The sequence below is a fragment of the Heptranchias perlo genome, chromosome 17 (genome assembly GCF_035084215.1).
Source record: "Heptranchias perlo isolate sHepPer1 chromosome 17, sHepPer1.hap1, whole genome shotgun sequence".
Lineage (NCBI taxonomy): Eukaryota > Metazoa > Chordata > Chondrichthyes > Hexanchiformes > Hexanchidae > Heptranchias > Heptranchias perlo.
Window position 1 is genome coordinate 5535926 of NC_090341.1, and position 24059 is coordinate 5559984.

Sequence of the window (24059 nt, forward strand, 5' to 3'; positions counted from 1 at the left end):
ATTGCAGGAGGCCACTCTGTCACTTGGGACAAAGTTTGGTTTCCACCACCCTCCTCCTGACAATCAAAGTCACCAACTTGCACACTTACTCCGGGGTCCAGAGACATGTACCTACCTTGCGGACCCCCTCAGATGTACATCTTCCGGATGGGGGCCGCCGTAGCTGCAGTCATGACCTCCTCGGAGGGCGAACAGCCTCACCAGCCTCGCCGTCCACCTCTGACACATGGCGCTCCACAACAGAGTGCTGTGACACATCCACCTGTACAGCAGGAGGGAGGGCTACCCAGAGAGAGATGCGTCGCAGAGGGCACTACCCTCGCCACAGGGTCCACCGACCGAGGCTCAGCTTCCTGGACCTCTCTAAGCAGCAGTGCACACGGAGGCTCAGAGTCACTCGACATGTAGTCGTGGACATCTGCAGCCTCCTTCATGCCAAGCTGCTTCTGGCTGGCCCGAGCACCATCTTCTTACCTGTCGCTGTCAAAGTCACCACTGCCCTCAACAACTTCTCCTCCGCATCCTTCCAGGGTGCCACCGGGGACATCGCCGACGTCTCTCAGCCGTCTGCACAAAAGAGCCCTGCAAATACACCTACACCCACTCTGCAGTGACACAATGGGTGGCATCAGTTGTGGGTCATCATAGTGATCCTCAGGAAAGGGCATTATTGCACAAACCAGACAAGATTCGCGAAGACATGGCAGTAATGGTGCCAATATAATATGCAATGTGAGTTGGTCAGAAATTCAATATAAGTAACAACCATGACAAACCCTCAAACACCCTTGTGCATCCCCTTCATGCTCACGACACGTTTGCCTTACGCTGCCTACTTGCACATATGTGACGCATGCCCTGTGGCTGCAGCACAGGTAGTGGCAGGTTGAGTGAGGCTGGCCGTGAAAGAGATGCACGAGAGGGTGAGTATGAGATAGAGCCATGAGATTGTATGAGGATTGGGTTGAGTGGTAGTGGCGGGATGAGTACTGGCAAGGTGAGTAGGTGCAGGTAAGATGAGGATGAGGTTTGAGTGGGTATGAGGGGTGATGTGACAGAGTAGTGTTGGCAGTGCAGAAGGAGATGTGGCGTGGGGGCGGTGATGTGGCAGACGGAGTGTAGGGGAAAGAGTAAGTGTACTCACTTTGGCTGACCTACTGAGGTCACTGGAGCGCCTCCTGCACTGTATGCAGGTGGGCGATATGTTGGTGGTGCAGGTGACCTCCTCTGCCACCTCGAGCCAGGCCTTCCTGGTGGCAGAGGCAGGCCGTTTCCTCCCGCCCGCCAGGGGGAAGTTCTCTGTCCTCACCCCATGTATTGATACCTGGAGTGAGGGATCATTAAACTGGGAGCAGCTTTCCCCCTGGGCTGCTCCATGCTGTAATTTTTTCTGTTTGTTGCAGCATCTGTCAGTGGAGGACTGCCCCTTTAAATAGAGCTCCTCCAGCTGACACATCTTACTGCGCATGCGCAGTCCGCCCGCCGCGCAGATCAGCAGTGGGGAACCCGGAAGACCAGGTAAGTTTTTTGATGAGGTATCAGAGAGGGTAGATGAGGGCAATGCAGTTGATGTGGTGTATATGGACTTTCAAAAGGTGTTTGATAAAGTGCCACACGGTAGGCTTATCATCAAGATTGCGGCCCATGGAATAAAGAGGGCAGTAGCAACATGGATACAGAATTGGCTAAGGGACAGGAAACAGAGAGTAGTGGTGAACGGTTGTTTATTGGACTGGAGGGAGGTGTACAGTGGTGATCCCCAGGGGTCAGTGCTGGGACCACTGCTTTTCTTGACATATATTAATGTCTTGGACTTGGGTGTACAGGGCACAATTTCAAAATTTGCAGATGACACAAAAATTGGTAGGGTAGTGAACAGTGAGGAGGATAGTAATGGACTTCCAGAGCATGTATAGACAGGCTGGTGGAATGGGCGGACACGTGGCAGATGAAATTTAACACAGAAAAATTCAAAGTGATACATTTCGGTAGGAAGAACGAGGAGAGGCAATATAAACTTGAGGGCACAACTCTAAAAGGGGTACAGGAACAGAGAGATCTGGGGGTATATGTATGCAAATCATTGAAGGTGCCAGGGCAGGTTGAGAAAGCGGTTAAAAAGCATACGGGACCCTGGGCTTTATAAATAGAGGCATAGAGTACAAAATTATGGAAGTCATGATGAACCTTTATAAAATGCTGGTTCGGCTACAACTGGATTATTGTGTCCAGTTCTGGGCACCGCACTTCAGTCAAGATGTGAAGGCCTTAGAAGAGAAGGGTGCAGAAGAGATTTACTAGAATGATTCCAGGAATGAGGGACTTCAGTTATATGGATAGACTGGAGAAGCTGGGGTTGTTCTCCTTGGAACAGAGATGGTTACGAGGAGATTTGATAGATTCAAAATCTTGAAGGGTCTAGACAGAGTAGGTAGAGAGAAACTGTTCCCATTTGTGGAAGGGGTCAAGAACCAGAGGACATAGATTTAAGGTGATTGGCAAAAGAATCAAAGGTGACATGAGGAAAAACTTTTTTTACACAGCGAGTGGTTAGGATCTGGAATGCACTGCCCGAGGGGGTGGTGGAGGCAGATTCAATCATGGCCTTCAAAAGGGAACTGGATAAGTACTTGAAAGGAAAAAATTTGCAGGACTACGGGGAAAGAGCGGGGGAGTGGGACTAGCTGGATTGCTCTTGCGTAGAGCCGGCACAGACTCGATGGGCCGTATGGCCTCCTTCCGTGCTTGTAACCTTTCTATGATTCTCTGAAAGTTGTTACAATCTGGAATACATTGCCCGAGAGGATGGTGGAAGCACATTCAATCGTAAATTTCAAAAGGGAATTGGATTTCTACGTAAAAAGGAAAAATTTGAAAGGCTGTGGGGAACGAGCAAGGAAGTGGGACTAACCAGTAAATCTTTTAGAGAGCAGACACGATGGGCCGAATGGCCGCCTTCTGTGTTGTATGATTCTATGAAAGCAAGGGGATTTTAATGTTAATTAGATTTTTTTGTAACTTTTTTTAAAAAGAATTTTGATAGTGGGACTTTTTTTAAAAAAGTTTTTAAAAATATGAGATGGCACTTTCTTGAAAATGGTAGACTTAAGAAATACTTAATGGGTCGTGTGAAGGTGAATCAAATAGATCTTCACAGAATAACTTAGTATGCTACGTATGAAAATTGAGCCAAGTTGCACGTCACTTCATAGTGCTGCCTTTGTGTAATATATATTAAAAATTTTGCTTCTACAGTGTGCCCATTGCACATCACACATCAAAGTGTCAGAAATATTGAAGTAAAGAAAGCGTATCTTTTCCTGCTGGTTTTTCTGACCCTAATAAGCTGGCTCTTCCCAAAGGCAGGGGTTGGGGATTTATAGGCAGCTGGCAATCTACAGAAACTCTTCAGTGATCACTTTCCAGTTGACCTCAGGGAAGTACCTGTTTAGACCACCTGTTCAAAGAGAGCACCTGCCCAGTTGCTTTAAAGGGACAGGTCAGGTTAAACACAGGTGCATCCTAGCAGCTAAAATTGCTGTGTTCCAGACCCCAGACTACCCATAAGTAACGCCAAGGATGATCAGCTGGTTTTCTGATAGGTGTCAGCTATAGCTTAGTTGGTGACGCTCGCCTCTGCGTCAGAAGGTTGTGGGTCGAAGTATTTCATTGGCTTCAGGATTCCCAAAGCACCTTATAGTCAATGAAGTACTTTTGAAGTGTAGTCACTATTGTAATATAGGAAACACGGCAGCCGATTTGCGCACAGCAAGGTCCTACAAACAGCAATGAGGTAATGACCAGATAATCTGTTTTAGTGATGTTGGTTGAGAGATAAATATTGTCCTGGACACCAGGGAGTGCCCTGCTCTTCTTCGAAATAGTGCCGTAGGACCTTTTACGTCCAGCTGAGAGGGCCTTGGTTTAACGGTTCATCCGAAAGGCAGCACCTCTGACAGTGCAGCTCTCCCTCAGGTGTGTCAGCCTGTGCTCTAGTGTCTGGAGTGACACTTGAACCCTCAGCCTCCTGACTGTGGGATGAGAATGCTACCACTGAGCCACGGCTGAAGCAAAGACGTCAAAATTAAGTGTTTAGGATAATTTAAAAATCTGATAATTTGATATTCACATAAATGAGTTTCTTACTGTAATAATATTTGCCCACTTGGACATAAATAAAACATAAATAAAACATAAATACATATTTGTTAATAACGAAACAAAAACTTATATCCTCACACAGACTGTGCAAACTGAATGTGCGTGCCACAGCATGTCTAATTTATTCCATTTGTGAGGGATTCTTTCATAAGTCAAGTCACGACCTTGTCACTCATGAGTTATCCAGTCTGTCTGCTGAAATACAGTAGGCATTCCTTTCTCTGTTTGCTATAGACGGGCCACTGGTTTACGGTGACTGCATAAGTCAAATTCCATTTTTATTACGTGGGATTCTTTCCTGTGTTTTGAAGATGGCATCCTTGATTCTGTCCTTTTTTTGGTGCGAGAATGCCAAACTGGTGGCCTTGACCATGGTGTGTAATCTAAATGTCGTACTTGTGGCATTGACAGGTAATAACAGTCTAATTATAACAATTCTGAGAAGCAATACGAGTCTCTAAATTGCAACGGTTGCATTTCTACAACCCACATCTGAAACCACATTATCTGGTCGTCATCATGTTGCTGTTTGTGGGAGCTTGCTGTGTGCAAATTGGCTGCCGCGTTTCCCACATTACAACAGTGACCACACTTCAAAAGTACTTCATGGTCATCCTAAGGGTGTGAAAAGCGCTATATGAATGCAAGTCTTTTGTTTTTATATATATATAGTATTATGTAACACAATATACATATATATAATGTATTGTGTTATATGTGATTTTCTCTCTTTCTGACTTTCTACCCTCCAGCTTGGGTATAATTCCTTGAGTGCTGGCAGCCCTCCACTACCCTGCCCAAGTGGCCGTTCCTCGTGGGTTGAGCCTAGAATGTGATTGCTGTCAGCTACCTTCCTGTAACTGAGATAACATCTCCGGAAGCCTTGCAAAGGCACAGCTTCTATTTTAAAAAAAAAATGTGAGGGTAATTTTGGCTTTGTGCGATAGCAAATCGGCAGCCTGTTTACATCTCTCCTGATTTTTATTTCTGTTAAGATCAATGAAAATAAAAATCAGGAGAGATGTAAAATGGTCTGCTGACTTGCTATCCCCTGTTTTGCACTAACACACAAATTCAAAATTTCCCCTCGTGAGTTTATTTCAAATCTATGAGGAAGACCAAAGACCTTATTATTAATTTTTGCATCCCTTGACAACCTGAGTTTCTCTTAAATCCAGATCTAATTATTTATTTTTGCATCAGGACAGACAGTCGTTCTTGCATGCGTGTATACACAAACTCTCACTCACGCACACTTAGTTTTCTGGCAGGGATCACTGGATAACAAGTGGGAGTAGGAATCCTTGTTATTTCTCTCCCACTCAGTACTCTCCCCTCCCACCCCCAGAGATACTGAGCCCAAATATAGCACAACCACGACTGTTCCAGGTGATAGCTCAGTACTTGAAGGTAGTGAAGCATTGAACACTGCCCATGCACCCTCTGAGAGTCAGCTCTGTGTTATTTTGTATGTGCACAGCTTGTTTATTGTTAGCACAGTAAATTCCACAAAAATTGAATCATTAAGGTCAGAGCCAGCAGTTAATTTCTCTGAAGTATTCTGAACAATCAAAGTTTTCATATAATTTGAGGTTCAGATCAATGCATTTCTACTGTAATAACATTTTCCTTCTTGGCAATAATATCTAATTTGATGCTAGTAGTGATAATGTTGGAGGGAAAGTTTTTGTAGGATTATGTTTATTAAATAGTGTGGGGTGTACTAACCATAACACGGAGGGGTAATAAATGAAATATGGTGAGCCATGGGACTTAGTGACCTGTATTAACAATTCTACAGATCACTTAAGAGGAGTAGAAAGTTTAGGGTGAGTACTTTTGCTCGAATTACTCTCGCCAAATTTCTGTTTTTTTTAATATATGTTCATAAAAATGTGCTTTTTTTTAAAAACATGCTGGCTTGTTTCTCCCAGGATCAGTCAGCTCCACCTTCCCAGGCCAGTCCAATGTGTCACGGCCCACATTGCAATGAATAGAGTTGCTTCAGGAGCATGGAGTTGATGACACTGAAGTGGCCTGGAGATGAGGAGCTGGCGGGTCTCTGTTGGGGTAAGAAAAAGTACGAGCTCTCTTTTTGTTTCCCATTCTTTCCCCCCTCCTCTCCTGAGCTGTTGGCTCCCTCCCAGTGGTGCGGTATCAAGACACAGGTCACCCTCTGATTGTCATCTGATTAACAATCCCTCTCTCATCACGAGCCTCCAACCTTTCTCTTTTCATTGCTGCCCTTTTTTTGTTTTCCTCCATTTTATTGACACTATAAAGGTCGTTATTCTTCTGCAACTTTCCTTCAAAACTCCCCATATCCTCACTAAGTTGAAATCACAATCTCAGACTTTAACTCACTCTTTTCCAGGACATCCTCACCCACGTGGCCATTATTCAAGTTTGAGCCTGCCCTCTCTGGCATCCGCACATGCGGAGCAGTCACTTTATAGTGATTGGGAGTAGGAACACTGGCTGATTTTCCCCTCTCTAACCCAGGGGGTTGCAGCTAAATTATAACAGCATTACTGCTATCACAGCTGACATCATGGGGGTAATTTTAATCCAACCCGTCCGTTGGGAAACTGATAGGATCGGGTGGAATGCAGGTTTTACACCCTACCCAACATTGACTTCAATGGAGAGAAAAATTGGGTGGGCTGTAAAACCAGTGTTGCACCAATCCCATCAATTTCCTGATGGGCACGTTAGGTTAAAATTGCCCCCAATGACTCAGACCAACAATCGAATCTAGGACCTTCAAGATCAGTGTGGTTGAGCTGTAGACTCTACCTCTGAGTCATTGAAATGGCTCCCCTATGTCTTTAAGTTAAGCCTTTATCAGTACCAAACCATTGCGTCTAGCACCATAATTCCGCCCTCCCTCTGCACCAGTGTAGTTTAATTTGAACGTTTTTTTTTTGTTCTTCTGCATTGTTGATGAATCTAGTCGGTGGCTCCTGAGACCATTACAAATGAGACTTCTGGTGCCGATCGTTTCACTGGGAACTGGTTCTCTGTGTACTCAGCCAGTACTGGATTAGGAAATGATTGGCATCCAAAAACAAAACGAATTCTGTCAGTCGGGTGAGCACTGATTAAGACAGTGACTGACACCAGCTTCATCTTTATTACATACAATCCACAGCACAGAAACAGGCCATTCGGCCCAACTGGTTGTTGCCAGTGCTTATACTCCACACGAGCCACCTCCCACTCTAATTACCTCTTCCCATTCTGTCCCCATATCCTCCTGTTCTCTTCTCCCTCATGTATGCATCAAACCTCCCCTTAAATTCATCAATGCTATCTGCTTCAACCACTCCATGTGGCACCGCGTTCGAAATTCTCACCACTCTCTGTAAAGACGTTCCTCCTAAATTCTTTATTTGATCTGTTAGTGACTACCTTATATTTATGCCCCCTTGTTCTGGACTCACCCACTAGAGGAAACAGTTTTCCCACATCCACCCTATCCAACCCCTTCATTATATTAAATTTTATTGAAAAATCTCGGTGAGGTGCAAAGATCCATGTTACATAACAGCATCAGGGTTGAAAAAAGTAAAAAGGATAAGGTAAAAGATTAGGTGATGGCTTGAGTTTTGCAAGCCTGATGATTCTGAGATTAAGGGAAGACTGAGGGAGCTTAGTAGCTCCCCGATTATGATGTCCTGGAAAAGAGTGAGTTAAAGTCCGAGGTTTGTGATTTCAACCTAGTGAGGATATGGGGAGCGTGTAGGATGGAGCTTTGAAGGAACCAGGGAGAAAAGTTGCAGAAGAATAACGACCATTATAGTGCCGGTAAAATGGAGGAAAACAATAACGGTCAGCAATGAAAAGAGAAAGGTTGGAGGCTAGTCACGAGAGAGGGATTGTTAATCAGATGACAAGCCTTTTGGAAACTGATGGGATTGGTGCAACACTGGTTTTACAGCCCACCCAATTTTTCTCTCCATTGAAGTCAATATTTAAATCTGAGATAGATAGCTTTTTGGCAACCAAAGGTATTAAAGGTATGGGCCAAAGGCAGGTATATGGAGTTAGATCACAGATCAGCCATGATCTTATCAAATGGCGGAGCAGGCACGAGGGGCTGAATGGCCTACTCCTGTTCCTATGTTCCTTTTCATGTATCTTTGGCAAGAGTGCAAGATCGGCGTTAGGAACATAGGAACAGGAATAGGCCATTCAGCTCCTCGAGCCTGTTCCGCCATTCAGTTAAATCATGGCTGAATGGTATCCTAAAGAGCCTTTATTATGAGTAGTGTTCAAGTGTTGGGCTTTATATAGTTAGGAGTCGTTGAGGGGAAAGAAATATTTGGGATTCACGAGGAAACAATTTTTTCAAAGCACATTTAATAATAAAGGAATATAGGTTCAAGTCCCATTCCAGCAACTTGAGCGCATAATCTAGGCTGACACTTCAGTGCAATGCTAAGGGAGTGCTGCACTGTCGGAGGTGCCGTCTTTTGGATGAGGCATTAAACTGAGGTCCCATCTGCCCTCTCAGGTGGACTTAAAAGATCCCACGGCACTATTTTGAAGAAGAGCTGGTGAGTTCTCCCTGGTGTCCCGGCTAGTATTTATCCCTCAACCAACAGCACTAAAAAAACGATTACCTGGTCATTATCACATTGCTGTTTGTGGGACCATGCTGTGCGCAAATTGGCTGCCGTGTTTCATACATTACAACAGTGACGACACTGCAAAAGTACTTCATTGACTGTAAAGCGCTTTGGGACGTCCTGAGGTCGTGAAAGGCACTATAAAAATGCAAGTTCTTTATTTTAAGGGCCACCACCAAAATGTTATCCTGTCTTTATTTTCTGTCAGATTCTGGCTGACCTGTTGTGCAATTCTAGTGTTTTCTGACTCTCCGACGTAGTAATGAGGGGGGTGCTGCATCGCAGAGTTGCCCTCTTTTGAATCCAGTGTTATACTGAGGTCCTGTCTGTCCAAGATGCCATGACACAGATTAAAGAAGAGTGAGGAGCTCCCCCCCCCCCCCCCCCGCCCAGTGTCTTGTCCAACAATCCCCTCCCATCCCATGGCTGATGTGTTTGCCTACACAACAATAATCACTGCACACCAAAAAAAACAGTTCATTGACTGAAGCATTTTTGAGATGTTTCAATGATAAATGCAAGCATTTTTTGAAACATCGTTTGGCAGTTTCCACTCCATATGCTAATTCACACCGCAGCGTGAATTTTAATTGCTGTAAGAAAGGATTGTGCCCAGGTGCAACTTAGATGTGTTTCCAGGCACAAGTATCATCAATTCCAGCTAAGGAGAAAATCTGGCTGTTACAGTCAGATTCACTAAACACGAGCCTGACAATTGAATCCTGATTAACAGATAACTCGTTTGCCAAGAAATTTTATGCTTGGGTCAGGATTTTTGATAGACTGTAGCCAGAAATAGCCAGTTTGCAAATCTTAATGGTACTACCCGTTTAATCACTCGCCCCAGCATTTGATGCAAGTGAAGGTAACTGAAAATATCGTAAAAGACATATCCCTTCAGCTGTTTATTGCTGTGTGTGGAGTTTCAACATTGGAAGCTGTGAGCAACCTAGTTATTACTTGTGATTCCTCACAGTGGCTGCGCTGCCTGCAAAAATAGGCCTCTAAGTATAAAAAAAATCATTGTGAAATTATATATGTTAGTAGATATCCTGCGGTGTTGCTCACGGGCTGGAGAGGAGGTTGACTGTATCTCTGGTGGAACCAGTGTGGGGTTTGGGTGGAGATAGGAGGCAGGTCTGAGTGCTGTGTTGAGGCCGGTGCTGAGGTTTAGGGTGAGAGTGAGTTTTGCGTTCAGATTTAGGGCATCTAGAATAGTGAGGCTGGGTGTTGAGGAGGCAGGTTGATTTTCAAGACAAAGAAGATAAAGGCTAAGCCCAGGAGTAGAGCACAGGTGGAAATAGGTTTTTGGATGCGGGCTTCTCAAATTGAGCCCCAGGCTTGTGGAGGCCCAGACGTTTATTCCGTCGGCATATTGTAAACAATCTAATAAGAAATAGCCAGTGTGGTTTTAGAAGAGGAAGGTCATGTCTGACAAACCTTCTTGATTATCTTGAGGACATTACAGATAATTGGAATTTCCAGTGAGATGGTGTATTTGGATTTTCAGAAGCTATTGACAAAGTTCTGCATGAAAGTCTTCTAATCTAGTTGAAAACCATGGGATCCAGAGGAGAGTGGAGACTATTAAATGGAAGGAAATCAAGTACTAATGAGAGGTGTATTGCAAGATGAAGGGAGGTGTTCAGTGACCTTCCATAGAAGTCTGTGCATGGAACTTTGAACAATGCCAAGACATCCATTTGAACAGGCAGACTTGTTCTCTGCTTTATGTCTCATCCGGAAGATGGCACCTCAAACAATGCAGCACTTCCTCTGTACTGCTTAGCAGTGCCAGCCTAGATTATGCGCTAAACTCTTGGAGTTGGGCTTGAACCCACAATGTTCTGACTCAGAGGTGAGAGTGCTACCAAATGGGCTTCCAATTTAGATCATTTATGCAAATGCCGACATATGGCAGATGAAGGGTATTGCAGACTGGATGAAATAATGTGCAACGTAAGTACATAATAAAATTAGCACAAAGATCGAGAAAGGGACCTGTGAAGAATAGTGGACTCATCACATTCCACTAATGTTCACAAGGATGTGGTAGGCAATTAAAAATGCAAACAGTAAATATTGGGATGTATGTACAAATAAAACAGTGGAGCACAGGTCCACTGAGGTTATACATTGCACTTGTCGGACCTCATTTGGAGTAAAACTGAAGCAATGAGGAAGAATGACATGCTGACTCAACAGTCACAATTGTAGGCAAGTGCCAACAAATTTTCTAAGATACTCAAAACATTTTTTCCAATTGTCGTTGGAATCATTCTATAAAATTATACCCAAGTGTTTTCTTTGACTGCAGTACGTTTTTGTGTAGTGAATTATCTGCTTGTCAAGATGGAACATTGTCCCATTTCAGGTGTCCTTTGTCAGCATTAGTGCAGTTTGTTGCAGAGTAAATCTCCCTGTACTGAAAGACGTGCAGCCGCAGCAATCTCAGCAGAGCAACAACAATTTGCATTGATATAGCGCCTTTAACGTAGTAAAATGTTGCAAGGCGCTTCACAGGAGCGATCATCAAACAACATTTGACACGATCTACATAAGGAGGTATTGGGACAGGTGACTAAAAGCTTGGTCAAAGAGCTAGGTTTTAAGGAGGGACTTAAATGATGAGAGAGGAGAGGAGAGGTCTAGGGAGGGAATTCCAGGCCTTCTGGCCCAGGCGGGTGAAGGCACGGCCGCCAAAGGTGGAGCGATGAAAATCGGGGATGCGCAAGAGGCCAGAATTGGAGAAGCGCAGAGATCTTGGAGGGTTGTAGGACTGGAGGAGGTTACAGAAGTAGGGAGGGGCGAGGCCATAGAGGGATTTGAAAACAAGGATGAGAATTTTAAAATTGAGGTGTTGCTAGTGTAGGTCAGCGAGCACAGGGTTGATGGGTGAACAGGGCTTGGTGCGAGTTAGGATTTAAAAAATTTTTTTTTTTATTCGTTCACGGGATGTGGGCGTCGCTGGCAAGGCCGGCATTTATTGCCCATCCCTAATTGCCCTTGAGAAGGTGGTGGTGAGCCGCCTTCTTGAACCGCTGCAGTCCGTGTGGTGACGGTTCTCCCACAGTGCTGTTAGGAAGGGAGTTCCAGGATTTTGACCCAGCGACAATGAAGGAACGGCGATATATTTCCAAGTCGGGATGGTGTGTGACTTGGAGGGGAACGTGCAGGTGGTGTTGTTCCCATGCGCCTGCTGCCCTTGTCCTTCTAGGTGGTAGAGGTTGCGGGTTTGGGAGGTGCTGTCGAAGAAGCCTTGGCGAGTTGCTGCAGTGCATCCTGTGGATATGGGTAGCAGAGCTTCTGCTGTAGCATGACATCACTTTTTCTCACGACAGCCACTTTAGCATGGTTGCTAAATTGGGGAGCAGTTGTCTGCTGTGACTCCATGATCAATAGCGGCTTGCCCAAACTCATTTCACAAAGGACCCTTACAACCAGCGGACAAAGGAGACTTTCACCCTATCAGGCTAGGGTGGATTTGTACTCAGGATCCAGTCACTGTGCTAACCTACTGTCCCAGTCCCCCTGGTTGCATTAGAGGCATAAAAAGTTTGGTGCTCTAACCTGTTGTTTCAACATCAGTTCCCCACATTTCAAGTTTCCCATAGCAGTCAGACTTGGTGGGAGAAATCACTGCCCACACAGGGAAGACACTCGTGTGTGAATCTCATGGGGCACTCTAACTAAGTAATATGGCAGATACCCTGATGGTAGGTTGCATCGCTACCCTTGCACCAGGGAAAGGTGCATACGCCATGAAACTAAAGGAAAGGATAAAGTAACACGAAAAAGAAAATTTAAAATTAAGTGTGCCACGCTGGTCAACCAAATATATGATACAGGTAATAAATGAGTTGTGACAATCTTGTGTGTTTGTGTCTGTTAATAAACAACTGATAACCATTGCTGGTCCCTCCATCAGGTGTGGGACACGCTTCCTTGTCATTCTGAAACTCCAGCAACAATACGTCTCCATCTTTGGGGCTCAGCCGGCAGATTGTTGGTCACCAGAGTATGTAGATTTTGGGGGAGGGGAGGAGAGGATGGAGAGATGAACTTTCATCCTTGTTGGGGCAAGGGATGTCGATGTTGGCTCAGATTGAAGACCCATATAAATAAATAGGTTACTTTTTTGAACCAGATTGAGTTATTCTCAGTCCTAATGAATGACTGTTGGCAAATCTGAAGTGATTGTTGCCTTCCCTTTGCGTCCTCTGCCTTCCGATTGTCTCCTCTCTTGTGAAGACACATGACTCATGTTTGGTTACAGTTCCACAGGTGCTGGCAACCTTGTCTAATTGGCCAAGCTATCCTTGTAAGCCTAGACAATGAGCATGAGCAGGCTGTTCAACTCTGGAGGCTGAGCCAAGTCCTAATTTCACCCAATGTCCAGCAAGAGTCATTTCACTGTGGTCAGGAATGGGAACCCTAGAATCATAGAATTCTACAGCACAGAAGGATGCTATTTGGCCCATTTCTCCTTTGCCGGCTCTTTGAAATCTACATACTCTGTTTGTTTAGTCCCATTTGTTTGCTCTTCAAAATTTTCCTTTTTGAAATATTTACCCACTTGACTTTTAAAAGCTATTACATATTCTGCTTTCACCACTATTTCTAGTAGGACATTCTGAACTGCCTACTTCATTTAAAAAAAAATCCTTCCAGCCTCTCCCTTTGTACTTTTGGTGGTGATCTTAAATTTATGCCCTCCAGTTACCGACTCACAAGAGGGAAATAGTTTTTTTTTCCAATTTGCCTTATCAAAACTGCTTGTAATTTAGATTTTTTTTTTACAAAAATCCCCATACCAACCCAATTTCACTGGAGCCAATTGTAAACTGCTGCACCACCTGAGATCACCTCAGAACAGACCAGAATCAAAGCTGTAACTTTGCTGGCCTGACCTTGTATCATCTGTGGCTCAGTGGGTAGCATTCTTGCCTCGGAGTCAGAAGGTTGTGGGTTCAAATCCCACTCCAGAAACTTGAGCACATAATCTAGGCTGACACTCCATTGCGGTACTGAGGGAGTGCTGCACTATCGGAAGTGCCGTCTTTAGGTGAGACCATTAAATTGATGTCTCAGTGGATGTGAAAGATCCCATGGTACTATTTCAAAGAAGAGCAGGAGAGTTCTTCCTGGTCTCCTGGCCAATATTTATCCCTCAACTAACATCACTTAAAAAAAAATCATCTGGCCATTTATCACATTGCTGTTTGTTGGATCTTACAGTGTGCAGATTGGCTGTCACATTTCCTACATAACAACAGTAACTACACTTAAAAGTACTTGATTGGTTGTAAAGCGCTTTGGGATGTCCTGAGGTCATGAAAGGCGCTATATAAATGCAAGTTTGTTCTTTCTTTGAATGGGTCAGTCATGTGCTGACTTCACCAACTGAGCTATGAGAGGAGCTGTGGTTTTTTTTAAGGTTACTTTAGATTTTTTTTCCCTTTCCACTATTTAAAAGTGTCCAGTGCCACTCACCGTACCCTTGTAGGAAGGCGGGCAGACAACCAGCTACCCAGCCTCTGCCGATGGCGTTCTATAGCAGGCTGGCACGAGCTGACTTGCCATCTTGATTCATTTCCCCTATTCTGTGAGGGAAATGCGTAATCCTGATGGACTGAGAGCTCGCTGTCCAGTGAATCAGGATTGCAAGCCCACGACTTACTACTTTCTGGCACAGCAGGCGGGAGCCCTTCGCTTGTGAATTCAAAACCATCCCTAACCAGAACAAATCTCTTTAAGTGAAAGTATTTTCTAATATGTATTGCAGATATGATCATTTTTAAAATGTGCACAGACTAACCTTTTTTTTCATCCTTGGTTGACAGGATGAGAAACTATGAGCCTCTCTGTGTAAATCTGCAATCCCAGATCCTTCAATGTTACCAAGAAAACCCGCACCTGACTTTAAAGTGCTCTACCTTGGCCAAGGAATACTGTCACTGCATCAGGGAGGCGCAAAAGGTATGATTTGAAAGTTATCTCCTGACATCACATTTACAGGCATTTTCACAGTAGAGGAATTCAACGGCACAGTTTTCATGCTCTTTCTCGGCTGCTCTGCTCAGTATGAATGGCCAAATCTGCTGATATTCGATAGTATTGTAGACCCCTGGTAATGTGGGTCAGTGAATCTACTGTTGGGTTAACCTCTTATTGCAGCAAAGTAAATAGGGGTGGGGTGTGGGGAGAGGTGTCCCAGTCCCAGATGTTTATGCTGTTGAATATCTGGTTCCCCATCGTGCCAGTGGAGCCCAGCACTGGCACGATGTAAAGAGGAGAGCGTGCCACATGGAGGTCTCTCTCCTGAGATGTGAATGATTTTTAGGAAAGTAAAGCGATCGAACCTTATTGTGCACATGCATTCAAGAATGTTAGTAGTGACATTTTCAGTGTGAACACACAGCTTCAACTGGGGATGTTCATACGTTTCACCATGATAGAGACTGAACTGAAAATTCTGAGTTAAGCAGACTTAGCATGAGCAGAAGTTAAGAAAGAAAGAACTTGCATTTTAAAAAGCGCCTTTCAGGACGTCCCAAAGCACTTTTCAGCCAATGATACACTTTTGAAGTGCAGTCGCTGTTGTAATGTAGGAAATATGTCAGCCAATTTGTGTACAGCAAGGTCCCAGAAACAGCAATGCAATAATGACCAGATATTCTGTTTTAGTGATGTTGGTAGAGGGAACTAAAGTGCCAGCCTAGATTATATGATTTAGTCTCTGGAGTAGGATGTGAACCCACAACCTTCTGACTCAGAGGTGAGAGTGCTTACCACTGAGCCACGGCTGACACATTGTTGGTTTAAAAAGGTCAAGAGTAGCTATTTGGCAACGGAAACAGCAGGACATCACAAGCCTGGAGTCCCATCTGTGCATAATAGTTTACTCAGTTTCTGTTTGTTTTTCCTCCCACTGCCCCCTCTTTTTCTGAAGGCACTGACTCTTGGTGAGGTGATGGCCCATAAGTGCTGGCCACTTTCTGGTGCTCAAGTAGTTATTCTTTGTGTGTGAGCCCAGGATGTGAGTGTCATCACAGAGAAGCCTGATCCCATCCTCAACTGACATCCACCCTGGCTGAGATTAATAGATTTTTGGTAGGCAAAGGTATTAAGGGATATGGAAACAGGGCGTGAAAATGGATTTGAGGTACAGACCAGGCACAGTCTAATTGAATGGCGGAACAGGTGCGAGAGGCTGAATGGCCTACTCCTGTCCCTAAGTTCCTAGAATCAGCAAACTCAGCACAGACCAGAGATCGAACCTGGCACTGCTATGGTCAGTGTGGCTCAATTCCATGCTGGGAAGTATATTTACCTACAGCCATTGTAGGTATCTACTCACAAAGATAAGCAACGGGGGAAGTGATTTGGCCCATTGAGCTCATCATTCTATCGAAACCTGCAAAGCGTCCAACTGCCTTATGAATGACCCCAGAGCTTTTGGCTCCACTACCCTACCTGGAAGACCATTCTAAGTTTTACCCCATTATCTTTGACTAAATCGCTTTGTATATATCTGATATTACAATGGAGGCCAGTGAATCTCCTGTGACCTTGCTCACGGTAGTTGGAGGAAATGGTATATCTTTTAGCTGTGTTTGTTGTGACAGGCTGTGAGGAGTGACACCAACCACCTCTAAAACAAGAATAGCAGACATTCTTGTCATATAGTGTTTTTAATTGGAGATTACCCTCTGGAGTTAGTAAGCATTACAGGTGTTAATGTTGCAGTGTCCCCCATTGATTTCAGTGTATTGGGGGCATTACAGTTGTACCAACTCAAGGATTTTAATACATAGATTTGTGACTATCCCATTGCTGAGGATTGGTGGGATTGTGTTTTGGTTTATAATATTTTTTGTAAAATTATGAATTTTGTTACAGGATTGGGATGAGCCAACCTAAAAACTAATAACAAGCAGAGTGATTAAAAACTAGTTAAATGCAAACCTGTGCGTTCATTACTGACATCAGTCTACAGTTTCTGGGTATGTTTCTAATTAAGATCAGTGTGAATTTGCTTTCAGTTGCTGCCTGATTCTCTTGACTTCACAGCAGCAGCTCCGCCGTGGAGCAGTGAGAATTTCTGAAAGAGAATAAAACCTGATTTAGGTATAAAACCCCTTTGAAAGCCTTCAGATTTTGGAGATTTTCTATTTAGCACACTTTTTATTTTTAGTCTATTGCTGGAAAGTACTTTCTAGACTTGTCACGTGCATGGCTGCCCTCAATGTGTTCTATTCCTCCTCCTCGCCTGTTTACCATTCTCCTTTCCCCTCCTCCCTCCCCCCAGTCACCCATGAGATTAACTTAACCCATCTCCTATCAGACTGGCACCTGAGGGTCTCTTTCGTTGCCCCTCTCTCCCTCACTCCTCCAGCTATCTTGACTGACTTCAAGGTTTGACTTGCCATTTGCTCCCTCTCTCAATAGGATTTGCCCACTCCCTAGACCACTGCTGAATTGAGGTGCCTTGACCTTGTGCTAAGGGAACCGGCTTGGAAATCCTGTTCCCAACCTTACACTGTACGTGCCCTGCAAGTCAGCTGATCAAAATACATCTGCACAGAAAGGAACACGAGTTTAGGAAGGGGAGGAGAAAGGATCCCGCACACAGACTTACTTTATCCTGTGATTATTTGGAGGTGGCAAGTTACAAAAGCAGAAGTGAAAATGAACTGTCTTCCAAAACTCTACCTTAAGTTACAGATTACAGGATGTTAATCAATTCACCGTCTTTTATAGACCGTGAAGTTACATTTGCACAACAGTGTAGATGGGTAAGCATTTTGCAACATATACAATAACCTAGTTAGATTTTTAGTTGTAAGTTTGTTTCTCTGAGAGTTTTTCTCTCGTTATGATCAGACTGCGACATCCCTGGGCAAGAGGGCAAGTACCCTACTCCTAAGTAGTGTGATGGTAGGCCCCTCTTCGACCCTCTAGCAGCAGTCTAGGAATGGTCTGTGATGATTCTCCTGCTGATTTGCTCTAAATGGGGAAGTTTTTGAATAGCACCTACCCATGATCCCCCAGCTAAGATGCACTGCAGCAACTTGCCAAGGCTTCTTCGGCAGCACCACCCAAACCCGCGACCTCCACCATCTAGAAGGACAGGGGCAGCAGGTACATGGGAACACCATCACCTCCAAGTGACACACCATCCTGATTTGGACGTATATTGGCCATTCCTTCATCGTCAAAATCCTAGAACTCCCGACCTAACAGCACCGTTGGGATTACCTTCACCGCACGGTCTGCAGCGATTCAAGAAGAAGGCCCACCACCACTTTCTCAAGGCAACTGGGGATGGGCAATGAATGCTGGCCTTGCTAGGGACGTCCATATCCCAGGAATTAATTTTTTTTAAAAGATTGGACACCCACTGTGAAGGGAACCCTGGATGTCAAGCTGTGGACTGCGACCCTGTGGAGCAGCTTGTTGGAGCTGCGTTGCTGTGCTGACTTTTTTTTATTCGTTCATGGGATGTAGGCATCGCTGGCAAGGCCAGCATTTATTGCCCATCCCTAATTGCCCTTGAAGATGGTGGTGAGCCGCCTTCTTGAACCGCTGCAGTCAGTGTGGTGAAGTTTCTCCCACAGTGCTGTTAGGAAGGGAGTTCCAGGATTTTGACCCAGCGACGATGAAGGAACGGCGATATATTTCCAAGTCCGGATGGTGTGTGACTTGGAAGGGAGCGTGCAGGTGGTGTTGTTCCCATGTGCCTGTTGTTCCCATGTGTGTACCATCCTGTAGATGGTACACACTGTAGCCACAGTGCGCCAGTGGTGAAGGGAGTGAATGTTTCAGGTAGTGGATGGGGTGCCAATCAAGCGGGCTGCTTTGTCCTGGATAGTGTCAAACTTCTTGAGTGTTGTTGGAGTTGCACTCTTCCAGGCAAGTGGAGAGTATTCCATCACACTCCTGACCTGTGCCTTGTAGATGGTGGAAAGGCTTTGGGGAGTCAGGAGGTGAGTCACTGGCTACAGAATACCCAGCCTCTGACCTGCTCTTGTAGCCACAGTATTTATGTGGCTGGCCCAGTTAAGTTTCTGGTCAGTGGTGACCCCCCAGGATGTTGATGGTGGGGGATTCGGCGATGGTAATGCCATTGAATGTCATGGGGAGGTGGTTAGACTCTCACTTGTTGAAGATGGTCATTGCCTGGCACTTGTCTGGTGCGAATGTTACTTTCCACTTATCAGCCCAAGCCTGGATGTTGTCCAGGTCTTTGCTGCATGCGAGCATGGACTGCTTCATTATCTGAGGGGTTGCGAATGGAACTGAACACTGCGCAATCATCAGCGAACATCCCCATTTCTGACCTTATGATGGAGGGAAGGTCATTGATGAAGCAGCTGAAGATGGTTGGGCCTAGGACACTTTGCCAGGGGCAGATGCAAGCGGGTGTCTTCCTCCAATTTTCCCCCCTATTTTCCTCCGTGATCTCCCTCATCCATGTAAAGAGAAAGTAAAGAATCTTTGCTTTTACCACTTGAACTGGGGATTTTAGATAGGTCTCCATTTTTACTTTCCCACCAGTTCTCACCCCACTCCCCTGCAGGTGCTGAGTCGTGCTGTGGTACAATTCTATCGGTGCCATTTGCCCTTGCCCAGGTGGTCATTCTTTGTGTGAGAGCCAGTGTGTTTCAACAGGTTGTTCAATCATGGGGGGGTGGCGCACAGAGTCAGGCCTGTTCCTCCATTTAATTTTTTTCAAAATTACATAGAATGTACAGCATAGAAACAGGCCATTCGACCCAACTGGTCCATGCCAGTGTTTATGCTCCCACCCCTCTTCATCTCACCCTGTCAGCATTGAAAAGGGGTTTACAGTTATTCTCAACTAATCCAAGCCCTATTTTACCATGATCTAATATAAGGGTTAACAAATAGAATTTAAAATGTTTCAGCCATTTCTTTTTTTTGCAACTTCCTTTCTTGTGCTTGCTAAATACAGTCCAGTTACAAACACTCAATATTATAAACTGGTAGAAGTTTGCAGAGTAATTCTTGTTGGGGGTGCAGCTTTTCGAGGTTTGAGTTCTTCTTCAGCAGGGTAACTCTGTAACGGTTCATAGAGTGACTAGCCCAAGTTCTGCTCTTACAGACGCACCAGAAAGCAAACAAATCTGTTTTTATTTATAGCTTCCCCCCCACCCCCCATAAACTCTGTTACTCTTTTTTCACTCCAGAAATACCCCAGAGCTGTTTGACTGTGAATTGAGGCACATGGAGTAGTAGGTCCACTGGGGCCTGTGAGACAGGTAAAAAAGAAAAGACTTGCATTTATATTCATGACCTCAGGACGTCCCAAAGTGCCTTACAACCAATGAAGTACTTTTGAAGTATAGTCACTGTTCTAATGTAGGAAACGTGGCAGCCAATTTGTGCACAGCAAGGTCCCACAAATAGTAATGTGATTTGACCAGATCATGTTTTAGTCATGTTGGTTGAGGAATAAATATTGGCCAGGACACCGGGGAGAACTCCCCCGCTCTTCCTCGAAATAGTTCCACCTGAGAGGCAGACTCTGTTTAACATCTCACCTGAAAGATGGTGCCTCTGACAGTGTAGTGCTCCCTCAGTACTGCACTGGAGTGTCAGCCTAGATTATGGCCTCAAGTCTCTGGAGTGGGACTTGAACCCACAGCCACCTGACTCAGAGGCGAGAGTGATACCACTGAGCCACGGCAAACACCTATACAACAAAAGTAGACAACTAGTGGCCAACTGAGCTGCATTATGAGTACAATTGCTTTATGGACTTTAATAGAGCCTCAGCTGAGATGAAACGAAAATAGGCTTGTAGTAGAGCTTATAATAATTTGGTTGTGCTGTGCCAGTAAAGCAGCAGCTGCCTAGGAGTGTATTACACAGAGGATAAATTATGTTTTAATGTGTGTTACAAGGCCATAACACACTCATGGGGTTTAGATGACATCAATCGGCAAGAGCAAAGTTTAATCGAGTAGCTCAAACCCCCAAGACTGCTTTATAGAGCCTTGAATGTTCCAGCAAACATTTTTTGATAATGTACACGGATTACTATTTAACCTTTCTTGGAGTTTTCCAATTAGAGTTTTGCCTTCCGACTTCTCTTCCATTACCTCCATTTATGGGTGACTCTATCGTACAATGGGAGAGTGGAGTGTTTTATATCATGCATCACATCAAGGCTGAAATTAGTAACTCAGATTGTGGTCGATGAATGTGAACCAGCCTTTGACCATTCTGTGACACTCATACTTTCATAAGAGAATTGGATATATACTTGAAAAGGAAAATTTGCAGGGCTATGGGGGAAAGAGCAAGGGGGGGTGGTGGGACTAATTAGATAGTTCTTTCGAAGAGCCAGCACAGGTATGATGGGCCGAATGGCTCCTTCTATGCTGTATGATTCTATGAGTATAGGAAAGGCTATTAAACCTAAAATGCCAGTCCCTTTTTCAAAGATCAACCCCACCTACCTGCCGCCTTCCTAAATCAATCCCTTCTTTCTCTGGAAGCACATCTAATTGCTTCTTGAACCATTATGCAGTCTATTCCAGTGGCCTTTCCAACCAAACCATTCCACAGCTCTACTCTGCCTTGGGTGAAAGAGTGTTCTGCTTGACCTGACTTCCCATTATCAATCTTCCAAGTCATGTCCCCTGGTATTTAAGCCCATTGCCACAGTGAACAATCTCCCTGGGTGAAATTGGTTAATTTCTTTCTCAAACTTAGAAAAAGTGTGGTTCCCTGGACATCAGCAGCTCTCCAGGATATCACTCAAATGGCCGTTCTTTGCTTGCGAACCCGGCAGGGAAGTGTTGGTTATAAGAACATGAATGGGTGTCAAAGCCAGGCCCAAATATCTACCCACATGAAATTTCCAGCCGCAGTCATTAGATGGTGACGAGGAATGGAAAAACTGATGTGTTTTTTTTCCTCCCTTCCCAGCGCAATCTTTAGAATGCAATACCCTGGTTTGTTCAGGTGATCCCTTGCCTCCGCTGATCATACACTCAAGCTCTTTCATGTCCGCACATCCAAAACAGCCATTTGTTGACATTTACTGGTGCTGTCAGCTGATGAAGACCGGGGCACTTTCAATTTAGAATACGATGTACAAAGAGTCTGGAGGGACGCCCTATTAGACGGACAAGACATCATCTTGTTTAGCAGCTCTCGTGCCATTACATAGTCTGGCATGGACCAGTTTGTTTTTTATCCCTAGATAACACTTGTGGCGTGTCCCACGGGCTCTTTCCTATAAAGGAGGGAACAATTAATATATTTGTTTTAACTCCCACTTAACAAAACTGCCTCAGCTGATATATTAAGGGAAAAGGGAAGTCCAGGGGGAGTACTTCAAATGCAAAGTACTTCCACATCTGTATAATTTCAAAATAAATCGAAAGTGTGTCCCCTAGCTTGAGTCTCAGTCGTGTATTTCCTGCTCCTATGAAGACTCAACTTTTTGGGATCCTCACTTGTACTTGTACTTTTACTTGAAGCACATCCGATGACGTAGGTTACAAATGGGCCCTATTTGCATCTCTGAGCTCCATCCTGTAACAAGGAAGAGGAGTACACAGCAGTACTGAGCTGGTAACAACCTCTGTTACCAGCTCAGTACTGCTGTGTACTTGATTGGCACGATCTCTTTGCAGCCTCTTGTTCAGCATCCAAGGCTGATCCAAACTGTCCACCAATTTGGATGGAAGATGCTTAAAGACACACCGATAACGCATGCATGGATGAATGCTGCATTTTATTTAAATTAGTTGCTTCTATCTGTAGAGTGCGCATGTATGGACGTTGGGTGAGGATAGGATTGAGCTGAGCTATGATGACCTTGACAGTCTCTTGGCATTGACCAGTTGAGCCGAAGTTCTGCCGGTGCCCATAGAACCGTATTGCAGCAGGTCAGCCCCTACTGGAAAGGAGTTATGCAAACTGGTGGGGGAACAAATACATCAATAATAATTTAAAAGGAGTAAAACTATAGAAATTGGTGCGTCCTAGGGACTTGATCAGTTCGGTACAGGCCTCCCATGCGTTGTATCACAGCTGCAGTAGAATGTGGAAAACCCAACCACTAATATAAACTAACCAGAAAAACAAACTCCCCTCGTGTCTTCCTGCACCCCTCCCCCTGCCATTCAAAACACAAGGTCTATATAAGGGATCATATGCAGTGCAATCTTATCCAATTATTATTGCTACTGTGCTACACACAGCCTACCACCTATATATTATTTAAAATCTTGCATGGGACATGCACTTCCTGCCGACAAACATTACTTCCTGTTGTCAGTTTTTTTGGTCACGCTTTTGTGTGAACGTTTACCATTGTAAATTGCTATGTCAGCATTTCCCATTTAATTTTGCTATGTCAACAATGTCACGATGCAGGCTCTGGCCAATGGATGGCTCTGTGGAATAAGTTGCTGAAGTCTCTTCCCATTCTCTCACCATTGTGTATATTAAAAAAAATATTCATCAACTGACCACAGGTAACACTATAGACAATGGACTATTAATCCTAAATCTTTTAAATTATTTTTGTTATTTTTCATGGGGTTCTTTTCCTATGTTTTTAAACCTGCCGATTGCTGCTGGGCCCTGTGTCTCTTTTGCTGTCTGTTTGATCCTCCTTTCCTTGTCCTTGTTTCATGAAGAATTAACTCCTAAATATCGGCAACTGCATGACTCCCTGATCCTTGTTCAGTTGGCGGAGATCTGCTGTCGTGTGATAGTGGTAATCGACTTCTCCATGCATTTACTTCAGATCCAAAAATGCTGGTCTATACAGCTCAGTTCCACACCACAATTACAAATTGGAAGAAAGAAAGAAAGAACTTGCATTTCTGTAGCTCCATTTACGACCTCAGGACGTCCCAACGCGCTTTACAGCCATTGAAGTACTTTTTAAATGTAATGTAGGTAACGCGGCAGCCAATTTGCGCACAGCGAGGTCCCATAAACAGCACGAAGATAATGACCAGATCATTTGTTTTCGTGGTGTTAGTTGAGGAATGAATATTGGCCAGAATACTGGGGAGAACTTCCCTGCTCCTCTTTGAAATAGTACCATGGGATCTTTTACGTCCACCTGAGAGGGCAGATCGGTCCTCGGTTTAACACCTCATCTGAAAGACGGCACCTCCGACAGTGCAGTACTCCCTCAGTACTGCACTAGAGTGTCAGCCTAGATTTTGCGCTCAAGTTTCTGGAGTGGGACTTGAACTCACAACTTTCTGA

At 44.6% G+C, this 24059-nt stretch overlaps 1 protein-coding gene across 1 annotated transcript in view; it reads left to right on the plus strand.

The window, feature by feature from the left end:
• LOC137334007 (MICOS complex subunit mic25-a-like) overlaps positions 1 to 24059 on the plus strand; it is a 268324-nt gene that overhangs the window by 186025 nt on the left and 58240 nt on the right. The window contains exon 7 of the mRNA XM_067998405.1: positions 14636 to 14771. Coding sequence (XP_067854506.1) covers positions 14636 to 14771 — 136 coding nt within the window. The remainder of the gene's footprint in view (positions 1 to 14635; positions 14772 to 24059) is intronic.